At 59.0% G+C, this 21,756-nt stretch overlaps 6 protein-coding genes across 6 annotated transcripts; 4 read left to right on the top strand and 2 right to left on the bottom strand.

Annotated features, from left to right (window-relative positions):
- Positions 1 to 157: 157 nt before the first annotated feature.
- Positions 158 to 3,198, bottom strand: THITE_2111580 (uncharacterized protein). The gene is made up of 4 exons (XM_003651330.1): positions 2,572 to 3,198; positions 1,426 to 2,503; positions 641 to 1,369; positions 158 to 530 (listed from the first exon to the last, which is right to left on the bottom strand). The coding sequence occupies exons 1-4, from the start codon at positions 2,939 to 2,941 to the stop codon at positions 323 to 325; spliced, it is 2,385 nt and encodes a 794-aa protein (XP_003651378.1). The 5' UTR covers positions 2,942 to 3,198; the 3' UTR covers positions 158 to 322.
- A 326-nt stretch (positions 3,199 to 3,524) lies between these two features.
- On the top strand, positions 3,525 to 5,760 carry THITE_2111578 (uncharacterized protein). Its single transcript, XM_003651329.1, has 3 exons — positions 3,525 to 4,517; positions 4,583 to 5,477; positions 5,546 to 5,760. The coding sequence occupies exons 1-3, from the start codon at positions 3,969 to 3,971 to the stop codon at positions 5,614 to 5,616; spliced, it is 1,515 nt and encodes a 504-aa protein (XP_003651377.1). The 5' UTR covers positions 3,525 to 3,968; the 3' UTR covers positions 5,617 to 5,760.
- A 401-nt stretch (positions 5,761 to 6,161) lies between these two features.
- Positions 6,162 to 7,746, top strand: THITE_2111573 (uncharacterized protein). Its single transcript, XM_003651328.1, has 7 exons — positions 6,162 to 6,388; positions 6,542 to 6,617; positions 6,693 to 7,125; positions 7,192 to 7,224; positions 7,280 to 7,311; positions 7,374 to 7,447; positions 7,625 to 7,746. The coding sequence occupies exons 1-7, from the start codon at positions 6,351 to 6,353 to the stop codon at positions 7,704 to 7,706; spliced, it is 768 nt and encodes a 255-aa protein (XP_003651376.1). The 5' UTR covers positions 6,162 to 6,350; the 3' UTR covers positions 7,707 to 7,746.
- A 2,261-nt stretch (positions 7,747 to 10,007) lies between these two features.
- Positions 10,008 to 10,663, bottom strand: THITE_2111570 (uncharacterized protein). The gene has a single exon (XM_003651327.1). The coding sequence runs from the start codon at positions 10,348 to 10,350 to the stop codon at positions 10,177 to 10,179; it is 174 nt and encodes a 57-aa protein (XP_003651375.1). The 5' UTR covers positions 10,351 to 10,663; the 3' UTR covers positions 10,008 to 10,176.
- A 3,440-nt stretch (positions 10,664 to 14,103) lies between these two features.
- Positions 14,104 to 17,098, top strand: THITE_2111564 (uncharacterized protein). Its single transcript, XM_003651326.1, has 5 exons — positions 14,104 to 14,752; positions 14,910 to 14,937; positions 15,008 to 15,190; positions 15,290 to 15,435; positions 15,526 to 17,098. Exons 1-5 carry the CDS (start codon positions 14,584 to 14,586, stop codon positions 16,719 to 16,721), a joined length of 1,722 nt encoding a protein of 573 aa, XP_003651374.1. The 5' UTR covers positions 14,104 to 14,583; the 3' UTR covers positions 16,722 to 17,098.
- A 679-nt stretch (positions 17,099 to 17,777) lies between these two features.
- THITE_2111563 (uncharacterized protein) lies at positions 17,778 to 20,756 on the top strand. The gene has a single exon (XM_003651325.1). It carries the CDS (start codon positions 17,865 to 17,867, stop codon positions 20,625 to 20,627), a length of 2,763 nt encoding a protein of 920 aa, XP_003651373.1. The 5' UTR covers positions 17,778 to 17,864; the 3' UTR covers positions 20,628 to 20,756.
- The last annotated feature ends 1,000 nt before the right edge of the window (positions 20,757 to 21,756 follow it).

The following is a 21,756-nucleotide window of genomic DNA, read 5'->3' as shown; positions in this document are numbered from 1 at the left end:
ACAATTCCCAGGCTCCCGAACCATTGCGCGCATCAAGGTCAATCCTTTTGTTGCCTGTGTCGGGCTGAAATCCCTCTCCGCCTTCACCTAGCAACACCAGCCCGAATCTTGACGAGATGAACAACAGCGACGCTCAAGAGTGAGGCCACCAAGGATCCATCGAATTTTAGTGGTGGGAAAAAAAAAGCAGAAGCGAAAACATTAAACATCCCAAATCACTCAGCTCATCTGCGCGATGGCCATGTGAATGTGTGGCGGCCAGTGAAACTCCCTAGCTGATCGTAGCCTCCTGTTCTGCCGGCCGAGGCTCGGGTTGAGCTCCTTACAGGCCTTCCTGCTGGGCTTCAGGCTGTGGTTCAACTTCCGGAGCGCCCTCCGCAGCCGGGTTGTATTCCGTATTGATAGGGCGTCCATTCTCGTCGATGTCTGCTTCCTTGCGAAATGGGTTCTTGCCGCAAGCTATGACGGCCTCTTTCTCCTTCTTGCCCAGAACAACAAGGTCAAAACCCCGGGGAAGTACGGCATCAGCTCTTTCGAATTTGGCAATCAGGTTAGCGAGTGTCTCGACGGCCGGCAGAGAACAGACCCGATGGCGGAGAGCAGAAAGGGGTTGGGGGTGTCGGCCTGAGCTGGCACTTACTTCAAGAAATCTTGCTTCAACAATCGCGCCTTGTCGCGGAGCGCTTGCTGGTTGACATTACGCTCGAATTTGAGCGTGCCCGCCTTGATCTCCTTCTCGATGGTGCTCCACTTGCATTGGAAGGCGTGCACGGCCTTGATGAGCAAGCTCACGTCCTTGCGCACCCAGGCCGAGCGAACTTGCGGCTGCTTCACCTTGCGGGCCGCGGCCGATATCTCCCTGGTCCGCTGCGCCAGGGCTTCCAAGTCAGGCTCGTCGTCAGATCCCGGCAAAGGCGGATACTGCGACGGCTGCATAGGTGCGGGCGCCGCTGGTGCGGGCGCCGTTGGTGCGCTTGGCGGAGTAGCTGTGGAAGCGAGCGCCGCGGCGGCGCCTGCGACCGGAATATCGCTCTTCCTTCGCCTTGCTCGCGGCTTCTTAGCTGCCGGGGCGGCCGATCCAGCAGCTCCATCGCCCGTCGCGGCGGGTCCAGCGGGCGCGCGCCTCTTCCTGCTGCCAGGAGTTTGGGCAGCTGCCTCACCGTAAGTGGTGCCGTTCGGTGGGAAGCCTCCCTGAAGGGATAGGCCGGTATATTCCACAGAAGGAGCGCCGCCGATGTCGGGTGGGTACGGCGCGGGGCGTTGGGGGTGAGGAGGAAGAAGCTGACCATCACCATACCCTGCAGGTCCGGGATGCCCTAGTCGCTTCAACATCGCCATACCTTCCGGATCGAACGACTGAGGGTGGGCGCTAGAGAGCGCTCGTTAGCCAGCCATAAGGCAGGGAAGGAAAGGGAACTTGCGTACCTGGACTCTACCTGGCTGAATTGGTGAGCCAGCGCGTCCGATTCGAGTTGAGACCGGATCTGCGAGTCGGCTCGCGAACTGGCGTCAGAAGGCGCGAACGGCAGCGAAGCGTGCCGTCCGTTAGAGGGGCCTTGCTGCATGGCGGCTTTGTTTTCGGCGAAGCAGAGCCTAGCGAAACCCCGCAAGCCGTCTTCGAACTCGCCGATCGTGTACGTCGTCTCGTGGATGTCGCTTATGTCGTGGTCGAACCCCACAACCACCTCGTTCGGCAGCATACGACAGAGCGAGGTGAACCGGAGAGTAGCCGCATCTCTCGCTATCTTCTCTAGCTCAGCATCAGCCGGATCGGCCCGCATAACCGGCCGAAGCTGGAGCGCATCCTGGTCGTCGCCCAAGAAAGACTCGACCGCTTCGGCAGATACGTCGCCGGTACACCAGATTCTGGCTATCTGCTCATAAGGATGGAACGGCGTGTGACTGCTCCTCTGCAGACTCTGGAGGGTGAAGATGGACAGCTGTATCCGGATCATAAGGACCTGCTCGATGATTTTTTTCTTCATCTCCACGTCCCAGTTGCTCAGATCATCCCCGACGATACCGTCGAGAAAGTGCGAATCCCATTTCTGCAGAACAGGCAGCAGATCTTGCCTATCGATTGGCGTGATATCGTCGAGCAGCGAGGCGAGGTTGGCTGCTAAGATGGTCCTGAAAATTGGCTTCCATGAGAGCGAGGCCTGGTCAATCTGCATGTCGTTGGCGACGCGAGCTAGGTCGATGACAGGGTTACCGTTCCCGACACCGTTGCCGCTCACCGGAGGATAGTGAGCAAGGTATGCGGCAAAGGCACCCCGGAACCCGATGCGGTCTATCTCCCAGATCTCGGCGTCTCCCTGGTCGCTGCACAGATGGGAAAAGAGATTCTCGGAAGCAGCGAACAGGCGCGGCAGCATCTGCTCCATGCGCCGTACCCTGTCGAGGTTCCGGCTCGGAGCTGAATCACCCTCGGAGGAGGCGGCGGATGCCGCAGGGCCAGCTGTGCCAAACAAGTGCGCTGTGATTGTCCTCTGGGACGCGGAGCCTAGCGTGACGCGTCATTAACATGGCATGGCCAACGGCCGCCTAGGGAGACCGATCTGGAGCACCTACCCTGAGGCTCTGCTTGGGAGAAGGCATCCGTCACAGCCATGCTGTTGACACTAGCTATGCTAGATGCCTGTGGGTCGCGGCGCGTGCCCCGGCGAGCGACGATCGGACCGTCCTGACCACGCAGGCCCTTAGCGCTGGGGAGAGGCGGAGGAGGCATGCTGCCATCCTGAGGACCCGTGATGGCAGGGTCAATGTCGTCATGATAATCCGGCGTAGACATGGGAACTTCCAGTTGGGCTGGTCGTTCTTCTTCGGGAGCCTGTTCCTGCAGTTCTTGCTGCTGGTGGTGCCGCGTCGATCGACGGCCAGGGCCCGCGCTGGACTCCGGCGCTGAGCGCGAAGCAGGACGAGCTCTCCCCCGTCCCGACATGAGTATAGACCCAAGATAGGTTCCGCTTGAACTGAACTGGCGCCACTGATCGTGATCTCAATGCCAAACGCGATGAGTCGCGCGTTGCTACGCGTAGAAGGGTTCGGGTTAGGGTTTGGGTCGAGGAGATGAGGTTGTGTTGTTTTGATCAATGTCGCCTCGCGGAAAGGTCGTGACCCACCAAAAAGATGGTGGTTGCCTCGGTGCACGTGACTTTAACGCTAAATATCCGTTAGTTATCATTCGATTCAAGCCAGACCCCACTTTGGCCTTGTTGCCACCGTTTCGCTTGGCACAACCGTCATTTTTGATTTCCAGTGGAAATAATGGTATCATTCTGTGCATTTCTCGTCGCCGCATGAGTGAGGTAGGTCAGTCTGAGGTACAAATTACGTGAATTACCTAATGTGTGCCTGTATTCCGTAGAAGTGGCTCAATCCGATTCTTTGCGCCTTTCATCATCAGGCCCTCTGGTTTGCTGTCGTTTCCAATCGTCCTACTGTGTAAGTAATCAATGCGTAACAATACAGTCAAAATGCGACAAATGAAACCGGACCCTACACTGGAGACTCTCCTCGACTTTGCATTACAATTACCAGTTATATGCTGGTGAAGTCAGCGAATTGGCTGAGGAAATAAAATCTGCACGGGCTAACATTACGTATCACCTCGTGAGTGCAACATACTGGACGGTAAGCTTGCGGAGGTGTGGGGGCGGTGCACGAGCTGAACGGGACTCCCCCTTTCTCTGCACCCACGCCAGGGCAACCAGACGGATGCCCCCTGGCAAGGCGAGGAAGCCGCTTCGATCCCAGATTCAACGGTTGCGACCAGCCCACGCATCTTTCGATTCTCACGCTCCCTTTATACATATCTTTCGCTCTTTCAGAGATCTTCTATCGCCCACATTGTCAATTGCTGCCGGAACTGACGGCGACAGCCAGCCGCCGGCCCTGCTGCGTGTGTGGTCGCGAGCCCGCCATCCTCCTCCATACTTTCCGTGCCGATCTTCAAGCAGCAGACCACAATGAGGCTTCGAAATCGCAAGTCGCCGCTCCTGTTTCTACTCCTCCCTTCACTTGCGATCGCTGCCGCGCTCGCCGACAAGCAGTTGGACCGGGATTCGGCCTCGATCGCGGATCGCGTGCCGCCCGCGAGGCGATACGGTACCAAAGATGCGCCTGTCGATGGGAAAGACGGGAAGCCGCACGACGGCCCGTTCGTCGAGATCGATGCGGATGCCGAGTCCGCAAAGAACCTACCGCCTCTGAAAGACCGTCCCGCCGACCCGCTGGTGGTGGACGGGAAGAGGATACCCGAGAGTCACGACGGGGTGATGGACGACAAGAACCGGCCAGGACCCAAGAAGGGCACTACGGGGACCGAGGGAGGGGTGAGCGAGAAGGAAAAGGACCGTAAATTGAAGGAGAAGCAGACCGGTGAGAAGGCCGAGAACAAGCCACCGACACCAAAAGAAGCGCCTCCGCTGCCGCATTCGGAGCAAGAGAGAATTCAGGCCGGCGACAGCGAGGGTCAATACGAGGACAAGACGGCAAGCGGCGCCTCCGGGCTTGAGGTTTGCCCACCGATGCGACTCCCGGCCAGAACTTGTTGCAGCATGACTAACGAACCTTGCAACAGAAACCAGCCGACCTGCCGGACAAGACCCACGGCACGTCCCCCCCAGTTCCGGAGTCCGTCGCGAAGATCGACCATTTGGACGTCTCGAACGGCGAAAAGCCGCTCAAGAGCGAGGAGAGTGCGGAGGAAGGCAACGAAGGCCTCATCCAGCCGTTCCACTCGTTCATACTGTCTTTTACCATGATCATCTTCTCGGAGATTGGCGACAAGACCTTCCTGGTGGCCGCGCTCATGGCGATGAAGCACGACCGCGTGGTGGTGTTCACAGCCGCCTTCGGCGCCTTGATTACCATGACGGTGCTCTCGGCCGTCTTGGGGCACGCCGTGCCCACGTTGATTCCGAAGCGGGTGACGACCTTTCTTGCCGCCTTGCTGTTCTTGGTGTTTGGGGCTCGCCTGCTTCGTGAGGGACTCGCCATGAGCCCGGATGAGGGCGTGTCGGCCGAGATGCAGGAGGTGGAGATGGAATTAGAAGAGAAGGAGAGCCTTGCCAGGAGAGAAGGCCGGGCCGGATCGGGCGTCTCGCCGTATGCTTTGGAAATGGGCCTCGGCAGCCGCAAGAGCCGGTCCAAATCTCGCTTCCCGGCACCGGCTCGGAGCCCGTCGAGCTCTCCCGAAGGGCGGAGCCCGTCGCCGCGACCGGGAGCTCTTATGGGATTCGTCTCCGGGCTGAACAACCTTCTCTCGCTGCTTCTCAGCCCGGCCTGGGTCCAGACTTTTGCCATGACCTTCCTGGGAGAGTGGGGCGACCGCAGCCAAATCGCAACCATTGCGATGGCGGCGGGCCAGGACTACTGGTGGGTTACGCTGGGCGCCGTCCTGGGCCATGCCTGCTGTACGGGCGTCGCCGTTATTGGAGGCAGGGCCATTGCGGGCAAAGTGAGCCTCAAAGTCGGTGAGTCGCGATTCTCCAGCTCGCCTTTTTTTGTTGGTGTCTCTGTGATTGTGCTAATACGCTCCCAGTCACTGTCGGTGGCGCCGTTGCGTTCCTCTTCTTCGGCTTTATCTACTTGTTTGAGGCGTTCTACTCATAGACGGATCTCTTGTCGGACCATGACGACGCCGGGCTGTGCCGGCTGCTCCATCTACGGCCATTCCATTCGGTACCTACCTTTTCCATATCCTGTATGTTGTAATTCGGTGCTCGCACGCAGCATGAGAAACTTCCCTTTCTCCCACCAAGGAGCATGTCGGCACCGGCCCGGATACGCACAATGGTCGAACCCTCGGTCTGCACAGACGTATTTTCCCGCACGCTCACGATTATATCATCAAGATATGAGAGTTCGTCATTGGTCCAAGTGGCGACATCGAGATAGTGATGGCTTTGGGCATGGATCTGCATCAGCAGGAGTTTGGGCAGAAGGGGATTGGGATGGTAAGAACTGAAGGGATAGGGAGGCTGGGTCTGAATATTTGGTGTACGGAGAATACCTCGCTGAGCTTGCATACGCCGTTTTTGTACTTGTCATTGCCAGGAATTCAGCGAGGTCCTCGGTGGGGTCTCTGGGTGCCGCGAGTCAAGTCGTGCCAGCCAACAAGGAAGGGCCAATGACGACATGGACCAACACTCGACAGCCCGTTTCCGCTCTTCTATCGACGATTCCTGACGCACGACTGGGACAACATGGCACTGATCAGGGCACTGATGGTTCTTAATGAGATGTCGTTCCTTTCACCACCACCGCCACATTGACTTCAAGCATTCATCCGCCTCCCTCAGAGAAACACCATCCAGCCACCCAATACCCAGTTCATCAAGCTCAACATGGCGAGTCACATTGTGAACAAGGCTCAGGAGGCTGCGTAAGTCGTCACACACTGCCGTGCTGAATTTTGGGTGATAATGGGAGAAAGGAGGGGCGGCGTTCTTCTTTTCCTCTTCTCTCTCTCTCTCTCTCTCTCTCCTTTTTTATCCTTTCTCTTCTTCTTCGTCATCCTCGACTAACAGCAGCGCAGGCGGGAGGACTATGGCCAAGCCAAGCGCCTCCTCAACGAGGCTGCCAGAAGCAGATCCTATCTTTACCCCATCAAGGTTGGGCCAGCTCCCTCGCACGAGTGCCACTGCCACGGTGCAGCCGAGAAGCTTGCAGTACCTGACAGGTAGCAGGGAGTCGCGTATTTTCTCAGCCATCCGGCGTTGTGGAAACCGCTCCGCTCGAAGCTCGTGCCGTACCTGACCCTGTACTCGGGCGTGCTGGGGTCCATGTTCTTCTTTACCTATCTCCCGCAGCTTGCCGTCATGGCCTTTGTCAACGGGCCGCTCGCCGTCCTCACTACGGCGCTCCTCATCCTCAACGAGAGCTCGACCATCACCAGCCTCATCTCCAAGAACTATCTGCTGCAAGACGCACTCTTGGACACGTTCGACGGGACCCTGGTGGCCAGGGATGCGACCGGCATCGTGGCCGAGGGCAGGGAGCTAAATACCCGAGGAGACTCGATCCAGAGGCTTGGAAAGGTTATCAAAAAGCCCTTCAGCGGGCTTAGCCTTAACGACCTGGTTCGCTACGTCATGTACCTGCCACTCAACTTTGTTCCTGGTACGACGCCAGAATTTACGCAAGTTTCCCTCCAAAGGTTTGGCTTGCTGACCTTCCTTGACACAGTCGTGGGTACCGTGGCATTCATCCTACTACGAGGTCAGAGTCCGCACTCGGAACTTCAGACGCACGACGTGCGACTAACATCCGACAGGGCGCTCTCGTGGTGATTCTGTCCATGACCGGGTGGGTCGAGCTTGGGTAGTGGACAAGTTTGTCCTTGTGCTGAAGCTTACTCTTCGGTCCAGTACTTCCAGCTGAAAGGCTGGCCAGCATCCAGAAGGTCGAAGTGGCTTGAGGACCATAAAGGCCCTTATACTGCGTGAGTACCCATATTTTCGAGGGCTTCCCAGGAGTATTGCGTCTACACTGAGTTGGTGCCACCATAACGAGCCTTCGGCTAGCCTACCCGCGTCGGCAACGCCAGCTGGCTCACGGAACTCCTTGGAGATCTGTCCAACACACGGTCCCGCAAACTAATCGTTTCCGGCCCTGCTAGGTTCGGCACCGTTGCCACGCTCCTCGAGATGGTCCCGCTTGCTTCGATACTCTTCTCTTTCACCAATACAGGCAAGTTCTGATTTCATGTCTGACCTGTCACGAGCGCCGCGGTTGCTGACAGCAGGAGACTAGTTGGCGCTGCTCTTTGGGCGGCGGACATCGAGGCCAAGGAAAGTGAAATGACCAAGACCACTGCTCCAGAGCTGCGGGAAGCTGCCAAGAAAGCCGAGTGAGGGTCCAGAAGTGCTGAAAAGCAGGACGAATGGGCGAGATTGCTCCATTTGCGTGCCGGGTCACAAAATTGCTTAACGGGAGGGGGTATTTCCAGTCGATGCCGCAGTGTCATGAAGGGCGGCATCTGTGGTAACAGCGGATAAAACAGGAGACACGACATCTTGACAGCAAGATCTATGTCGTGCACACTAGGGGCGGAGCTTCCCCTTTTTATACCCGCCTCGCAACTCACTTACGCATTCTTTCTCATAATTGAGGGTGCTGATGGAAGATCGAGTGGCATCTATCGACTACACAGGCGGTCCGGAAGTGATAACATGATCGCAAAATTGTCAAAGATAAACAACGAATGCGATGCCTTCCGACAACCTTCCCAGGAGGAGTCTGAACTGGGTGATTCTTATCTTACCCTATTGATGGGGAGTGGTGTTTCGCGATGACCCGCCCTTTTGCTCAGAATCACCCGTGTCCCGCCGGCCTCGCACCCAGGTCGTACGCACGTAGAGCCCACCGCTCAACTTCAGCCCCAGCTGGGCAAGAGCTGGACCCGGCCGGCCGTTCCGCTCAGTCTTGAGCCGACAAACAACAGATCATTCAGGCTGGCTGATGCAGCAGGCTATTCCAGTTCGCACCCTTCAAATTCCCCAAGACAAAAAGTGTCATTCCGCCCGCGGCCGCTTGATAGAGACGAGAAATGCCACCCCGAGGTTCAGGCCGATAAGTCACGTCTTACACCCAGGGCCCGGGCGAGCTACGTGCGACGCATCATGCAGGAACAAGTAGCTTGGCCATCGGCTACACGCATGGCGTCCACCGTTCACCCGCCCCTGCAGGGCCACCCGCCGGCAGCCGATATGCAACTTTCACGGTTTCGTCCAGCGACGAAGAGACCAAAACACTACCTACCGTCTGACACTGGAGCACTCGGGAAGGATCACCTCTTTTTGGCCTTTGGTCCAAACCTTGCGCGCACAAGGGAGATTTCCCGTTCGAGGTGACCTCAATTCCGAGTGATCCGTCACAAGAGCTACCCGACATACGCAGCCAGGGCCGCGAAGTGGCGCCACGGCCATTCGGCTCCCTGCTCCATGTGGAGGCGGAGGTTGAGCCCGAGATGGTCGGCAGGAGGCAAGACAAAAAGACATCAAGGAAGATGCGGGGAGCCACTGGCCAGGATCTACAGCGATGGTGAAGCCCATGGATTCACATAAATCAAGAACCCCATTGGGCACACTCAATGGATACCAGGAGTGTTGAGATCTGGATCAACTCGGAGTGTCTTGCGCTGTCACGGCTCGTGGTACATCAAGATCAGGATCAAGGCGAGTCTTTGCCAGCTTTGTTGGACACAAATGGCCACAGGATGGGTGCAACCGTGGGTCGCTTGGTCGTCAAGGTGTTGTGCTCCAGATCGAAACACCAACATGACGAGTCCGTTCGCGACGCTGGAAGACTCAACGGCTTGTGCGAGGTCATGTTGGGAGCGTGACAAAGTACCGGTGTTTAGAGGCTGCCACCACTGAGGAAGAAGCTCTAACGCAGTCACGGCTTCTCGTCGGCGTTGTAGGTGAGACCATCCTCCCCTCCCCGAGGCAGCCATCACAGTCAGTTCCCAGCACCCTCCGACGGACATCCCGTCCTATCAGGTCGTTCAAACCGCCAGCGGGAAATTGTGTCCCTGGCAAGTCCGAAAACATGGGTTGCTCCCTCTATATCCCCCTTCCGCCTTCGCCCTCGTCTTTGCCCGCCTGGCCCTCCTTGCTCATCTTACAGCTCGCCGCAGGACCAGAGGCCCTGTCTGTGCCTTAACCTGCTTGGTGTGAGTCAACCCGGCTATGCCATTCGGCTTGTTCCCCTTTCAAGCTGCGAGCCAACTCTGAGCTGTTGTTCTTGTCTGTCCTTCATTCATTCTTCTAGGTGCGCCTACGGGGACAGGCTTGCCTTCTTCGGCCCCTGTTTCCTTCGGCAGCTCTGACTTAGCCCAAGCAATCTCCTCGCTATGAGATGCTCAAGGATTGTCCGCTCTTTCGCGTGGGCAGCCGCCCTTCTGGGCTGCCTACCTAGCACTTTGGCAGACAGGCACGGGCTATGGGCCGGCTTTCGTCAAGCTGCTGGCAAGGTCATCTTCAGCGCGGAAGGCGACGGCAGTGTGCCTTTTCGGAAGATTGAACCGAGGGCGTCGGAGCACCAGTCCAATCCGCCATACGGATACCAGCCTCCTCCTCACTCAGAGACGACGACTTCCTCTGCCGTTGCCGCCACCACCACCGCCACCACCACAACCTCACCCTCTTCGTTCGCCTCTTCGTCTCCATATTATGCTTCTTTTTCTTTTATTTTACCTTCTTCTTCATCGTCGTCGTCGTCCTCCTCCTCGGTCGAGTCGGTGTCTTCCACATATGGGGGTGAGATACTGTTTTTACTCAGCGCCTCGAGACCCGTCGCACGCCTCTCAATGACTAACTCAGACAGGATACGGGCCTCCTCCATCGAGCAGTGCTCTCGGCACTTCGTCTCTGAGCGCCGTGACCTCTGAAACCTCGGGAGCCTATAGCAGCACAAGCGAGGGCTTTAGCGGCGGCTATTCCTTTCCTTCCAGCTCTCGAGATACTCAAACCTCATCCGGCAGCCTCGCTAGTGGCTCTGCAGGGTCCGAGACTAGCTCTGTGCCGTCTGTGGTCTCAACGTCGTCAAGTCTGTCTGGGCCATCGACTTCGGGGAGCACTGCTTCGGTCTATGGGACCACGACCGCTGAGGTAACACCACGTCCTTCCACAGCGTCAGGGACTTCCGGCAGCACAACAGGCACCGGGTCGGGTTCCCCTGGGACTCATTCCTCTAATCAAACATCAATCACGGTTGGAATCACCTCGCCCGCAACGTCTGGCGCCTCGTCGACTGCCTCTGAAGCCCCACCCGCCACATCCGCCACCGTGGGCACGAATTCTAGCTCTTCCCCCATAACGCCAGGGAACTCCGGGTCCACCACTTCGAGCCTGGAAACATCCAGCGTTGAAGCCATCACCGAGACAGCAACCAGCACATTTACGTTCAGTAATGGCACTACGTCTGTTACCACGATCACTTTTACTAGAACAGTGCCGCGTCCATCATCCTCTCTGGCGATCAGCTCGGCAAGCAGCACAAACGACACATTCATATCGGCCACTGGGCTTCCCTTGAAGACGTCGACAGCGCCGGGAACTGTCAGCCACAGCGGTACGAGCACGTTGGCCGAAAGCTCGGGAAGCTCGATATTTTCCGCTCAGACCCCGTTTCCATTCACGAACGGTACGGGGTCAGCCACGGGCGGCACCGAGACAGGTGGCTACATTCCCGGAACTGCTCCAGCACCGACTCCTTCGCTCCCAACCGGACCACAGGGCCAGTCTTCATCCCCTCCGTTCCCCGCGGGCAATTCAACTGGGGCATGGGCCGCCTCGTCTGGAACCGGGGTCTCCGGTACAGGGATTCCACTGCTTTCCACCACGCCTTCGACGGCGCCTTTTCCCCTGCCAAATTCCACCGGACACACGGGCACGGGAGTTCCCTCGTCGGGGTTCCCAGTTTCTGCAACTAGTTCGGGCTCTCCGCCATTCCCCTTCACCAACTCGTCGAGCTCAGCGGGAGAAACATCTCCCCTCGGGACGACAGTCCGGAGTACCACCAGCAGCTCGTCGACGCCGATCCAAACACCACCCTTCCCCATGAGCAACTCTTCATCCGCTGCGGGTCCAACCGGCAGTGCTGGGCGAGGCACGGCCCCGTATCCAATGACTAACTCAAGCAGCGGCTGGGCCTTCCCGACCAGCGCTGGCGTCACAGCCCCGACGAGTCTTGCGACAGGCTGCAGTTCTTCTCCTCCATATCCCTTCACCAACAGAACTGCTACCGGCGGACCGACATCCTGGTCCTCAGGGCTGCCTCTGAGTTCAGGGGTATGCGGAACCGGCACTGTGCCCAATGTCTCAGCCACTATCCCACCCTATCCGCTCTCAAATACCACTTCGGCGTTGCCAACCGGGAGCGGGGGAACTGTGAGCTTCGTCCCGTCGTCCGGGCTGTCGTCGTCCGTCGTGTCAAGCTCAGTACCATTCCCGTTCCCGAACTCGACTGCCGGGAGCGCGGCTCCGTCTGGAACCAGGCCCACGTCGGCAGCAAGTGCGGCCACGTCCGGGCCATCAATCACGCTGAGCTCGTCCGCGCCGCCCTTCCCGCTTCCGAACTCGACCTTGCCCTGGCAAGCCGCCCAACCGTCCAGCGGCTTTGCCCCGATAAGTAGCGGTCCAAACGGGAGTCCGACACGGACATCGCCTCCGCTCTCATCCATACAGAACAGCACTGCAACCCCAAGTGTGGACACAACCTGCACAGACGTGACCACACCCACGTCCACCACGCGCTCCGAGACGACAACCGTCCCGTCTGAGGCGAGCTCATCGCCGTGCAGCGAAACCCAGTCCGCGTCCGCGAGCACGCCGCCGCCCGCAAAAACCACTTCGTCAGTCGTCGTCACTTCGGTCTCTGGCTTCTCATCCACGTTCACCGGCAACGACACCACCCTCCGGACCGTGACAATCGTTTCCTCCTCGCAGGTGTCCGGCGGCACCAGCCCCTCTCCCACGCCGCTAAACACAACCTCGGCGGAACAGTCGTGCAGCAGCAGCCACAGCAGTGGCAGTACCACCGGTATGACACCCCAACCCAACACCGCCCCATGCGCATCGCAGTACTCCTGCAATACACCAACGAGCAGCTCGCCACGCAGCTCGCCACGCAGTGGACGAGAATAACTAACCCGGATGATTCTACCGCAGGACAAGCCTCGTCGAGCAGCACGAAGACCACAGCGTCAACCACCGGCGGCAGCGCCAGCACCGGTAGTAGCCCGACACCGTCGTCGTCGACGTCACCGCCGCCCGCCGAGACGCCGAACCCGCTGGACTCGGGCGCGGGCCTGATCGACCATCACCATAAACATCACGGGGCCGCGGCCGCTGGTTTGGAGACTCCCGACGCCCTCGCCCCCGATACATCATCATAACGCGGTATTCGCTTGACTAGATTGATGTGGCGAGAGGCGGTCAAGGAAAGGTTGATGGCAAAATAGGTTTTTTTGAGGGTTCATATCGAGGGCATTCTCTCTGGGAGTCTGTAAGGATGGCGGGTTAAACTAGGTAATGTGTGGTTGGGTTCCAGCCAGTCGATTGCCTGCCTACGCGGTTGGAGCTGAGGGTGGATCGTGCTCTGGGAGGCCGGCAGGGTAAGGCAGGCACTGATGAATCTGGGGTTGTGTCGACATTCGTCTTCTTTGATAGCGGTTTCCTTTGGATGAGAGTCGTTCGTGGGTTGATCAGATTGCGCAGGTTGGGAGGAGGGGGTTGGACGTGGCACATGAACCGATCAGATCGTTGGCACCGAGCACAACGGGAGAATGCGATACTCTGTGGGTTGATAAACCGTCACAGTGCTAATTGAGGTTGAAGGTTGAGCGCGTCATTCCTGGCGCTTTTAGGACCTGTCTAGATGATCTGTCGCCTTTGCTCGGATTGTTTTGCTTCAATAACTTCTCAGTAACGGATCAAGTACATCCGTTGAGAGGCATGGTCATCACTTGATCCAAGATTTCAGGGGTTCAGGGGCCAAGGAATGTTCAGCTCAGCAGTTAACTGTCACGTTATGACCCTAACCCTCATGATTACACCTTAACTGAGTCGTAACCGGGCAGTTAACCCAGTGGCCAAGAGGGTTTTCATGTCGGATGTTTAGGCCATAACACTACCCAACGGAGGTGAATCCTGAGGTAGGCGTGGACTTACTATGGTATAAGCACCTTGAACTCCGTACTCAGTGGTGTACGGGTTGAAGGTCTGGTGTGTGAGGAGGGCCTTGTTTGCGCTTTGCTGCGGTAGAAACCGATCGTGAGTTCCACGGTGTTTGTGACGACAACTGATAATCTGATATCTGGCAAGGAACATGTGCCTCACTTTCTGCAGGCTTGTTGACTGATGAGCCCCACCTCGACGCGAGAGCGGCAGGCAGAGGTGGTACGTGCGTGAGCACGCCATCCGAGCTAAGACCCTTAGGGACAAGGTCAGTCTCACATTTTCGCCTCTTCTTTGGAGGTGTGATGCCGTAAGCAGGAGCTTCACTTCTCCGATCGGCTCTCCGGTGACTTCACCTTGGATGCTTTGGGCTGTGGCTGCTTGATGACAAGCAAACGACCATGTGTGTGTCCACGAGGTCGGGCGGCTGATGCATCCGATCTCGACTGAGGCGCCGGTAAAATGGGAAGCACCACGGTCTCCCGATCCATGTGACGTTTATAAGCGGTGATTACACTAGATGGAGGTCCCTTGCATATTGGACGCAAACTTCCCGGACCCTTCGCCTGTATCATGTCGGATGAACCCGCCGTTACCGGGGCCTGGCGGCCGGCCAAGTCTCAGTCCCTCCGGTCCGTTACCTTACCCATCGACAACTGCAACGGGGAATTCTGGGGACCCGCGGAGACGGCAACGCGGCAAATCGGGAACAGGGAACAGATAGCTATATATACCTGGCCTTGAAAGGCTCCATTTTCCTTGCCGGTTCAGGTTCACTCCTTGGGCTCTCGGTTTCTCTGCTCGTTGTTCTGCCTGCTTCCCGACACCCGGTTGCGTGAATTTGTTTAGGTGCTGGCTTTGTCACTGGCTCGGCACCTCCGATCAGAATTTCCCCAAAATGGCGAACCCTCCCCATGGCGGCGTGCTCAAAGACCTGCTCGCTCGAGACCTGCCTCGCCAGGCCGAGCTTGCGGCCGAAGCAGAAACCCTCCCGGCGCTTGTCCTCACCGAACGCCAGCTCTGCGACCTCGAGTTGCTTCTCAATGGCGGTTTCTCCCCTCTCGAAGGTTTGTCATCCCCTCCATGCTTTCAGGAGGGCGGGCACAATCCTGGGATGGTGGGGCTTGCATGAACCCCGCCATCGCCGCTCTCGCTGCCGCCCTCCTGGGCAATGCAAGACGCAAAACACGATAAAAAAAACTGACCAATTCTCCGCGAATGCAGGTTTCATGAATGAACAAGATTACAATGGGTATGTCCTCTGCAAAACGCGAGCGTCTGGACCCCGGGGGGTGGTGGTGTGCTAAGACATGGTTGTGCAGGGTTGTCAAGGAGAACCGCCTCGCCAGCGGCCTGCTCTTCAGCATGCCCATCACGCTGGATGTGGCTCAGGAGACCATCGACGAGCTTTCGCTCAAGGCCGGCGCCAGGATAACGCTGCGGGATTTCCGCGACGACCGCAATCTCGCCATCCTCACCGTCGAGGACGTTTACAAGCCCGACAAGTATGCCTCGCCTCCGTTTCCAAGCCCGCCAAGGGTCGCGTCATCCCGATGCAGAATGGCCAATGTTTCGTTGGGGTCGTACTGATGCAAGCAACACAGGGCGGTGGAAGCCAAGGAAGTGTTTGGCGGTGACGAGGATCACCCAGCGGTCCGGTACCTCTTCAACACCGCCAAGGATTTCTACGTGGGCGGCAAGCTGGAGGCGGTCAACAAGCTGCAGCACTATGACTTCGTCGAGCTGCGATGTAAGTGCACACCGGTTTCCCGGGGGAGGGGACGGGAGGGGGGAGCGGCGAACGAGCCCTGAGAAGGAGAGGCTGACCCAGAGCCACAAGACACCCCTGCCGAACTTCGTGCCCACTTCGACAAGCTCGGCTGGACCAAGGTAGTCGCGTTTCAGACCCGGAACCCGATGCACCGCGCTCACAGAGAGCTGACGGTCCGTGCTGCCCGGTCACACCACGCCAACGTCCTCATCCACCCGGTCGTCGGCCTGACGAAGCCCGGCGACATCGACCACTTCACCCGTGTCCGCGTATACAAGGCTCTCCTGCCCAGATATCCCAACGGCATGGCTGTGCTCGGCCTGCTGCCCCTGGCCATGCGCATGGGTGGCCCTCGCGAGGCCATCTGGCACGCCATCATCCGCAAGAACCACGGCGCCACACACTTCATTGTCGGCCGTGACCACGCCGGTCCGGGCAAGAACAGCAAGGGCGTCGACTTCTACGGCCCCTACGACGCGCAGCACGCGGTCGAGAAGTACCGCGACGAGCTCGGTATCGAGGTGGTCCCCTTCCAAATGATGACGTACCTGCCCGACAGAGACGAGTACGCCCCCGTCGACCAGATCCCCCCGGGCGTCCGGACACTGAACATTTCCGGCACGGAGCTGCGTGCGCGGTTGCGGAGCGGCCGCGAGATCCCCGAATGGTTCTCGTATCCCGAGGTGGTCAAGGTCCTGAGGGAATCGCACCCGCCGAGGTCAAAGCAGGGCTTCACCGTCTTCCTGACGGGCTACATGAACAGCGGGAAGGACCAGATCGCGAGAGCCCTCCAGGTCACGCTGAACCAGCAGGGCGGTCGCTCCGTCTCGATGCTGCTGGGCGAAACCGTTCGGCACGAGCTGTCCTCGGAGCTCGGCTTCAGCCGCGAGGACCGCGACAAGAACATCGCTCGCATCGCTTTCGTCGCGTCGGAACTGACGAGGTCTGGCGCTGCCGTCATCGCCGCGCCGATTGCCCCCTTTGAGCAGGCGAGACAGCACGCTCGCGAGCTCGTCGAGAAGTACGGCGACTTCTACCTGGTCCACGTCGCGACGCCGCTCGAGTACTGCGAGAAGACGGACAAGCGGGGGATCTACCGGAAGGCTCGCGCGGGAGAGATCAAGGGCTTCACCGGCGTCGATGATCCGTATGAGCCGCCCGTCAAGCCGGACCTCGTGGTTGACTGCGAGAAGCAATCGGTGAGGTCCATTGTGCACCAGATCGTCCTCCTGCTCGAGGGCCAGGGCCTCTTGGATCGGTTTTAAGCGGGGACGGGCGAGTGCATGGCAGCGTGAACAACACCTCAGTGCTATTTCCCTTTGCGGGGACTCGGGGGTTAACGGTCGATGCTTTGAGGACTCTTGCAACTTTCCAACAAAGAATACAGTCGTGGGGGCGCGGAGTCTGGTTTGTTTCCGGGTTGATAGAGTCGGCGAGCGGCATCCTACATCTAAAGTTCTAAATAGATGGGCGCCTTTTACACGATAGTCAAAAGGTCTAAAATAGATGGTCGCGTTACATCGAGCCAATGTACCCGTAGTGTCACCAAGCACTGCACTCTGCGAAGTGAGGCACACCACACCCCAACCAAGGACCGGGTCTCAGGCTGGCGGTAGCAGAATGCAATGCCATTGGGCGGCTGACCCGCATTCTGCGGGCAGCCAGCGCGTAAAACGAGGGAACACGGCTGGGCGGGGAGCAAATGCTCCTGTTGCTCTTGATGTTCGGACGAAATAGTATGAAGCCTGTAGGTTCGGAAAACGGAGGCTGGGGGAGCTCAGATACATTGCACTGTGGCACCACGTTACAGCTCGTGGTGATCCTGCGGTTAAGACGTGTGCTGCTCAAACCCTTCGAAGCTTGGGTTGACTCAGCATCGCATGCATGTCCAACACATCAGACAGTGTGGCATTCGGATTTGGGAAGAAAGCTGCGGGAAACACACTGTGCGGTTCCTACAGCCACGAGTGCTACCAGCACAGTGTACAAACTGTGTGCCACGCCGCCAGATCACAATGGGCTGCCCAATGGGCATCATCACCGCCCAATACCCTTGTCCTTCGAGGCAGCGAAGCTGGGGAGGGAGGTCGATTTCCAAAGTGATCCAGTTAACCAGCTTAGTCCAAGCTCTCCAGCCATCATACATCTCGCCTGGCGCCCGTGAACGAGCGCGCTCTTCCATACTGGGACTTAGTATCGCGGACAACCTGGGAGCTCTCTCTCTCGGAGGGTGATACAGCAGCCCCGGTTAGCGCCAGCACTCACTCACACCCAAGCTGAACCAACATCCAACGCCCAAGCAGCTCCCGTCCCGCGCCGCAGCCCACCATCCGGTTACGTTGCGTCCGGTAATTGCAGCCGCACGCTCCCGTCTCTGGGACGGGCGGTCTACCCTGACATGGTCCAACATGCCTTCCTCTAAGGATCGCGATGCCGATGGCGTTGACGACCGCCCGCGCGAGAAGCCACACCGATCAAAATCCGAGCGGAAGGATAAGGATCGGGACAGGGAAAGAGACAAGGACAAGGACCGGAAAAGGGAGCGGGACAGGGACCGTGACAGGGACCGGGATCGCGACGCCGACCGGGACAAAGACTCGCACTTGTCGTCCTTCCAACGCCATCACTCCCATCGGTCCTCTAGGTCCTCCAAGCTGAAGGCGACCGACAGCGAAGCACACTCCCGACCCCACCGACGGCACAAACCGAGGGACATGGACGGGGACGAGCTGGACGGCAGGCCGGCGGGCACGAGGTCCTTGACTGATCTGGTCCCGGAGCTCGCGAGGGGCCTGGAGAGCGAGCGAGGGAGCATTCCGTATCCGTCATTCAGCAAGGCCCACAGCAAGGAGTTTCTGCATAGCAAGGAGGACGTTTCGTCGCCTGCTACACGGCGGACGGACCCCCTCACACCAGATACCACGGATCTCGGCGGCAGCGAGATGAGGCGGTCCAAGTCGGCCGACTCACCCGGGGCTGCCCGGAAGACATCGACTGCACGGCAGGACGCCCGCCAGGACGACAGGCCACCGTCGCCCCCCGAGACAGACCTGTCGGCTCAGAAGAAACAGGGATCCGAAACCCCAGGCTCGGTCAAAGAAGCGGGTCTCCCGGACACGAGGCCCTCGTCCCGAGGCTCGTGGGTCTCGAGGTCCACCTCCAAGCACGAATCAAAGTCGAGAATCTCGAAGACGTCGAGCCAGGCAACCTTTGTCATGCGGCCGGCCGCTTCGGTTAGGGCTGCGCGCGCTGGAGACTCCCAAACGGCAAAATCTGAGATAACAAATGCGTCTACGGTCGAACAGGGCTCGACCGCAACGGCTCTTCCCAGGCGGAGCGTCTCCGCTGCCAAACATTCGCCCGTCGACGCGGCGGATTCCTCGCCGGAGTCGGCGATCGATGTCTCCCCCAAAACGCCCACACATGCTCCCGATTTCCCACCGCCGCCGGTGATAGCCGAAGAGAAGCATCACTATAGCACATCCGACGTGCCCACCCCTTCGGCAACCCCGGCATTCACGCCAGCGCCCCCTCCTCCTCCGCCGCCTCCGCCGCCGCCGCCCGCGTTCAACCTCCAAGAGGTGCCGCGCGTGGACTACCTTCTGCAGAATGGCGGCTTGCCGCATCCCGTTCCCAGGTCATTTCTCTCCGTCTTGCCCCGGCAAAACGGGACTCGGCCATCGAACCCGCCACTACAAGGCGCCGAGATTCTCTTTGCGCCCTTCTTCGACCTCCTCAGGCAATACCAAACGGTGCTCTCAGGTCACGGTTCCATTGCCGTCGCGACTGGCCATCGGACCGTCGCACGGCGCCTCCTCGATCGGTTAGAGAATGTGTTTTCTCGGGACCTCTCGCCAGACGGCTGTCCCTGTATCATGTGCGAACGCTCAGGCGAGCCTCACCGGGGCTTGGGCTGGGGTGAGGTGCTCGAACGGGTGAGCGGGAGGATAGCCCTGCCGCCATGGCCGCCGTTTGACTTCTCTCTGCTGAGCAGCAAAGCAGTCGAGGAATTGGCCGACGTCCCACCCCGGCCATCATCGCCGGTGAAGATGGACCCCGACATTGCCGAGGAGTTTAGGGAACACTACCTGCGTCAGACAAAGCGAGTGCGGGCGGCCGTGGACAAGTGGATGACCAACTGCGAGAAGACTGCTGCTCCGCCGCCCCAGGATATCGACGACGAGACGCTCGCCTTCGCCATCCTCACCAACCTGGAGTATGAGGACCGGCCTTACTTTAACGCCCTGCTCGCCGGCTCGCGCGAGCTCCAATCTGCGGTGCGGGCGCCAACGCCTCTCCGCAGCCCCCGCAACGACTTCATGGTCAAGTCGGGCCTGTCTCTGCAGAGGCTATACCGCCTCCAGCAGGCACCGCGCGATGCCGAAACGGCCGTCTACCTCGTCAAGAACCCCGGGACGCACGATCTCCTCTACACCATATCCGACATCAGCGCGTCGGAGTGGGAGATCCTCACCTCGGGCCGCTTCGATGGCTTCCTGTGGTCCGGCGCCGAAGACGACGGCATCGCCTTCGGCGAGGGACCGTCGCGGCTGGCGACCCCCGCCAGCGGCATGTACCCGGCCTCGCGCATCATGAGCCCCGCCGCCGCCGGCGGTAGAGGCCTAGGCGGCCCGCCCATGTCGCGCACCACGACGCCCTTCGGCCCTTTCATGCGCGGCCAGACGCCCGCGTCCTTCGTCAGCGGCATGTCGGCCGCGTCGTCGTCCTACCCCGTCCGCGCGGCAGTCACGAATGACGAGGAGGCCGAGGTCGCGGCGCTGGCCGAGCTCGAGCGCGAGATCTTCAACGGCATGGAGGCGCTCGAGGACGCGTTCGAGAAGCTGCACGAGCAGGCCATGGCGGTGCGCGACGGGCTGCGCCGCCGCGGCGCGGCCCTGCAGATGAGCCTGCAGCAGCGGCGCGGCGGCGTCGGCGCCGGCAGGGGCATCGACGTGCTCCCGCTCTCCGGGTCGAGCGGCACCTACGACCGGCCGGCGTGGGCGGATGAGGAGAGCATCGACGGCGCGGACAGCGAGTGGGGCGGGGACGATATCAGCGAGCTGGCGCCCGATGACTCGGCCAGTCAGGTCAGCAGCAACCGCCTGCGCAGGCCCAAGAGGAGGCGGGAGCGGGCCACGCCGGCGCCGATCGAGGAGGAGGATGAACAGTGAGGGGGAACCAGACAGTTTGGGTTTAGGGTGCATGACGTTTGGGGGCAATTCATTCACGACTAAGGCATGGAAGCATGGAGTTGTAAAGCGATCGTGTTCTCAATTGCTGGCTGCGAAATTTCTTCCTCTTGGCGGGTTGGTCCCAGTGCTACTGTTGTCTCATGGCATGGCGTTTTTGATACCTCTTGTGTTTTTCTTTTCCTTGAGATTATGGATACCTATGCAAACCGGCACCTACCCAAGTCTGCTATCTGCTAGTTACCACGCGCAATGGGAGAATGAAGCACCCGGCCTTGGTATGCAGTGGGCATATGGAGTACAGGCCGGCCATTTCAAGGTACTCTGGCTTCTGCCTCTCTCACACACACAGTGATCACACTGACCCGCCTGGGGCACGAGCGTCTCGTCCATTTGTGTCGAACGCAGCCGAGCTCCAAGGAGAGAAGGGCAAACCGGTGGCGGAGGGCTTGGTATTCGATCATTTAGGATAAAGGTCAAGCTCTTTTCGTCTGTTTTGGAGGGACCTTGTGGAACAATCTGGAACCTCGACGTCTCCCATAAGCTACTTTCCTTTGTGTTCGATGGCATCGGGAACAGGCAATAGGAGTTCCGGCGCAGATTACACTAAAGCGGTGGATTCTGGGCAGAGCCTCGAGAGACCAGCCTTCCCGGTAAGCCGCGCGAGTCTCTCTCTGAAGGCTGAGACTTTGGATATTTCAAAACTGCGTACACAGCACAAAAGGAGAATTCCATATTACCGTACTAAGTGTGGTACACTCACTCGACAGCGGGAGAACGTTTTGAAGCGTCCCGTCGTTCTTCCGGACACATTTCACAGGAGTGGATCAGGGGGCAGGCGGCGATCCACAGGCGGCCCGCCCCGCTAAAGGGTGGACGTTAAAGAGGTCCCGCCAAGACTAATTTCGGCCAATTGTCGGCTATGTTTTTACAACGTTATTACATAGCCACCATCGCCAAGGTGTTTGCTCTATCGCCAAGGATTAGTTCGCCAGGGGTACGGGGGGCGGCGCCAGCCCCCCGCTGGTTAGGGTTTGGTTTAAGGTTAGGATGCGGGTTATAGTTAGGGTACGGGTTATCCTCGTTTTCTTTTTTTTTTTTCGATTTGGTT

The sequence above is a fragment of the Thermothielavioides terrestris genome, chromosome 2 (assembly GCF_000226115.1).
Source record: "Thermothielavioides terrestris NRRL 8126 chromosome 2, complete sequence".
In the NCBI taxonomy this organism is placed as follows: domain Eukaryota; kingdom Fungi; phylum Ascomycota; class Sordariomycetes; order Sordariales; family Chaetomiaceae; genus Thermothielavioides; species Thermothielavioides terrestris.
Note: the sequence above shows the minus strand (reverse complement) of the source record. Positions and strands in the feature narration are given on the sequence as shown.

Excerpts from the sequence above, each read along its gene's own strand:
- THITE_2111570 (XM_003651327.1), bottom strand. The coding sequence starts at position 10,350 with ATGGAGGAGGCCCGTATCCTGTCTGAGTTAGTCATTGAGAGGCGTGCG.
- THITE_2111573 (XM_003651328.1), top strand. The coding sequence starts at position 6,351 with ATGGCGAGTCACATTGTGAACAAGGCTCAGGAGGCTGC. Across the intron at positions 6,389-6,541 it reads AACAAGGCTCAGGAGGCTGC|GCGGGAGGACTATGGCCAAG; the intron begins GTAAGTCGTCAC and ends ACAGCAGCGCAG. Across the intron at positions 7,126-7,191 it reads GCCACTCAACTTTGTTCCTG|TCGTGGGTACCGTGGCATTC; the intron begins GTACGACGCCAG and ends TCCTTGACACAG.
- THITE_2111563 (XM_003651325.1), top strand. The coding sequence starts at position 17,865 with ATGCCTTCCTCTAAGGATCGCGATGCCGATGGCGTTGACGACCGCCCG.
- THITE_2111580 (XM_003651330.1), bottom strand. The coding sequence starts at position 2,941 with ATGTCGGGACGGGGGAGAGCTCGTCCTGCTTCGCGCTCAGCGCCGGAG. Across the intron at positions 1,370-1,425 it reads TTCAGCCAGGTAGAGTCCAG|CGCCCACCCTCAGTCGTTCG; the intron begins GTACGCAAGTTC and ends AGCGCTCTCTAG. Across the intron at positions 531-640 it reads TTGAAGCAAGATTTCTTGAA|AGCTGATGCCGTACTTCCCC; the intron begins GTAAGTGCCAGC and ends CAAATTCGAAAG.
- THITE_2111578 (XM_003651329.1), top strand. The coding sequence starts at position 3,969 with ATGAGGCTTCGAAATCGCAAGTCGCCGCTCCTGTTTCTACTCCTCCCT. Across the intron at positions 4,518-4,582 it reads GCGGCGCCTCCGGGCTTGAG|AAACCAGCCGACCTGCCGGA; the intron begins GTTTGCCCACCG and ends ACCTTGCAACAG. Across the intron at positions 5,478-5,545 it reads CAAAGTGAGCCTCAAAGTCG|TCACTGTCGGTGGCGCCGTT; the intron begins GTGAGTCGCGAT and ends ATACGCTCCCAG.
- THITE_2111564 (XM_003651326.1), top strand. The coding sequence starts at position 14,584 with ATGGCGAACCCTCCCCATGGCGGCGTGCTCAAAGACCTGCTCGCTCGA. Across the intron at positions 14,938-15,007 it reads AATGAACAAGATTACAATGG|GGTTGTCAAGGAGAACCGCC; the intron begins GTATGTCCTCTG and ends ATGGTTGTGCAG. Across the intron at positions 15,191-15,289 it reads GACGTTTACAAGCCCGACAA|GGCGGTGGAAGCCAAGGAAG; the intron begins GTATGCCTCGCC and ends CAAGCAACACAG.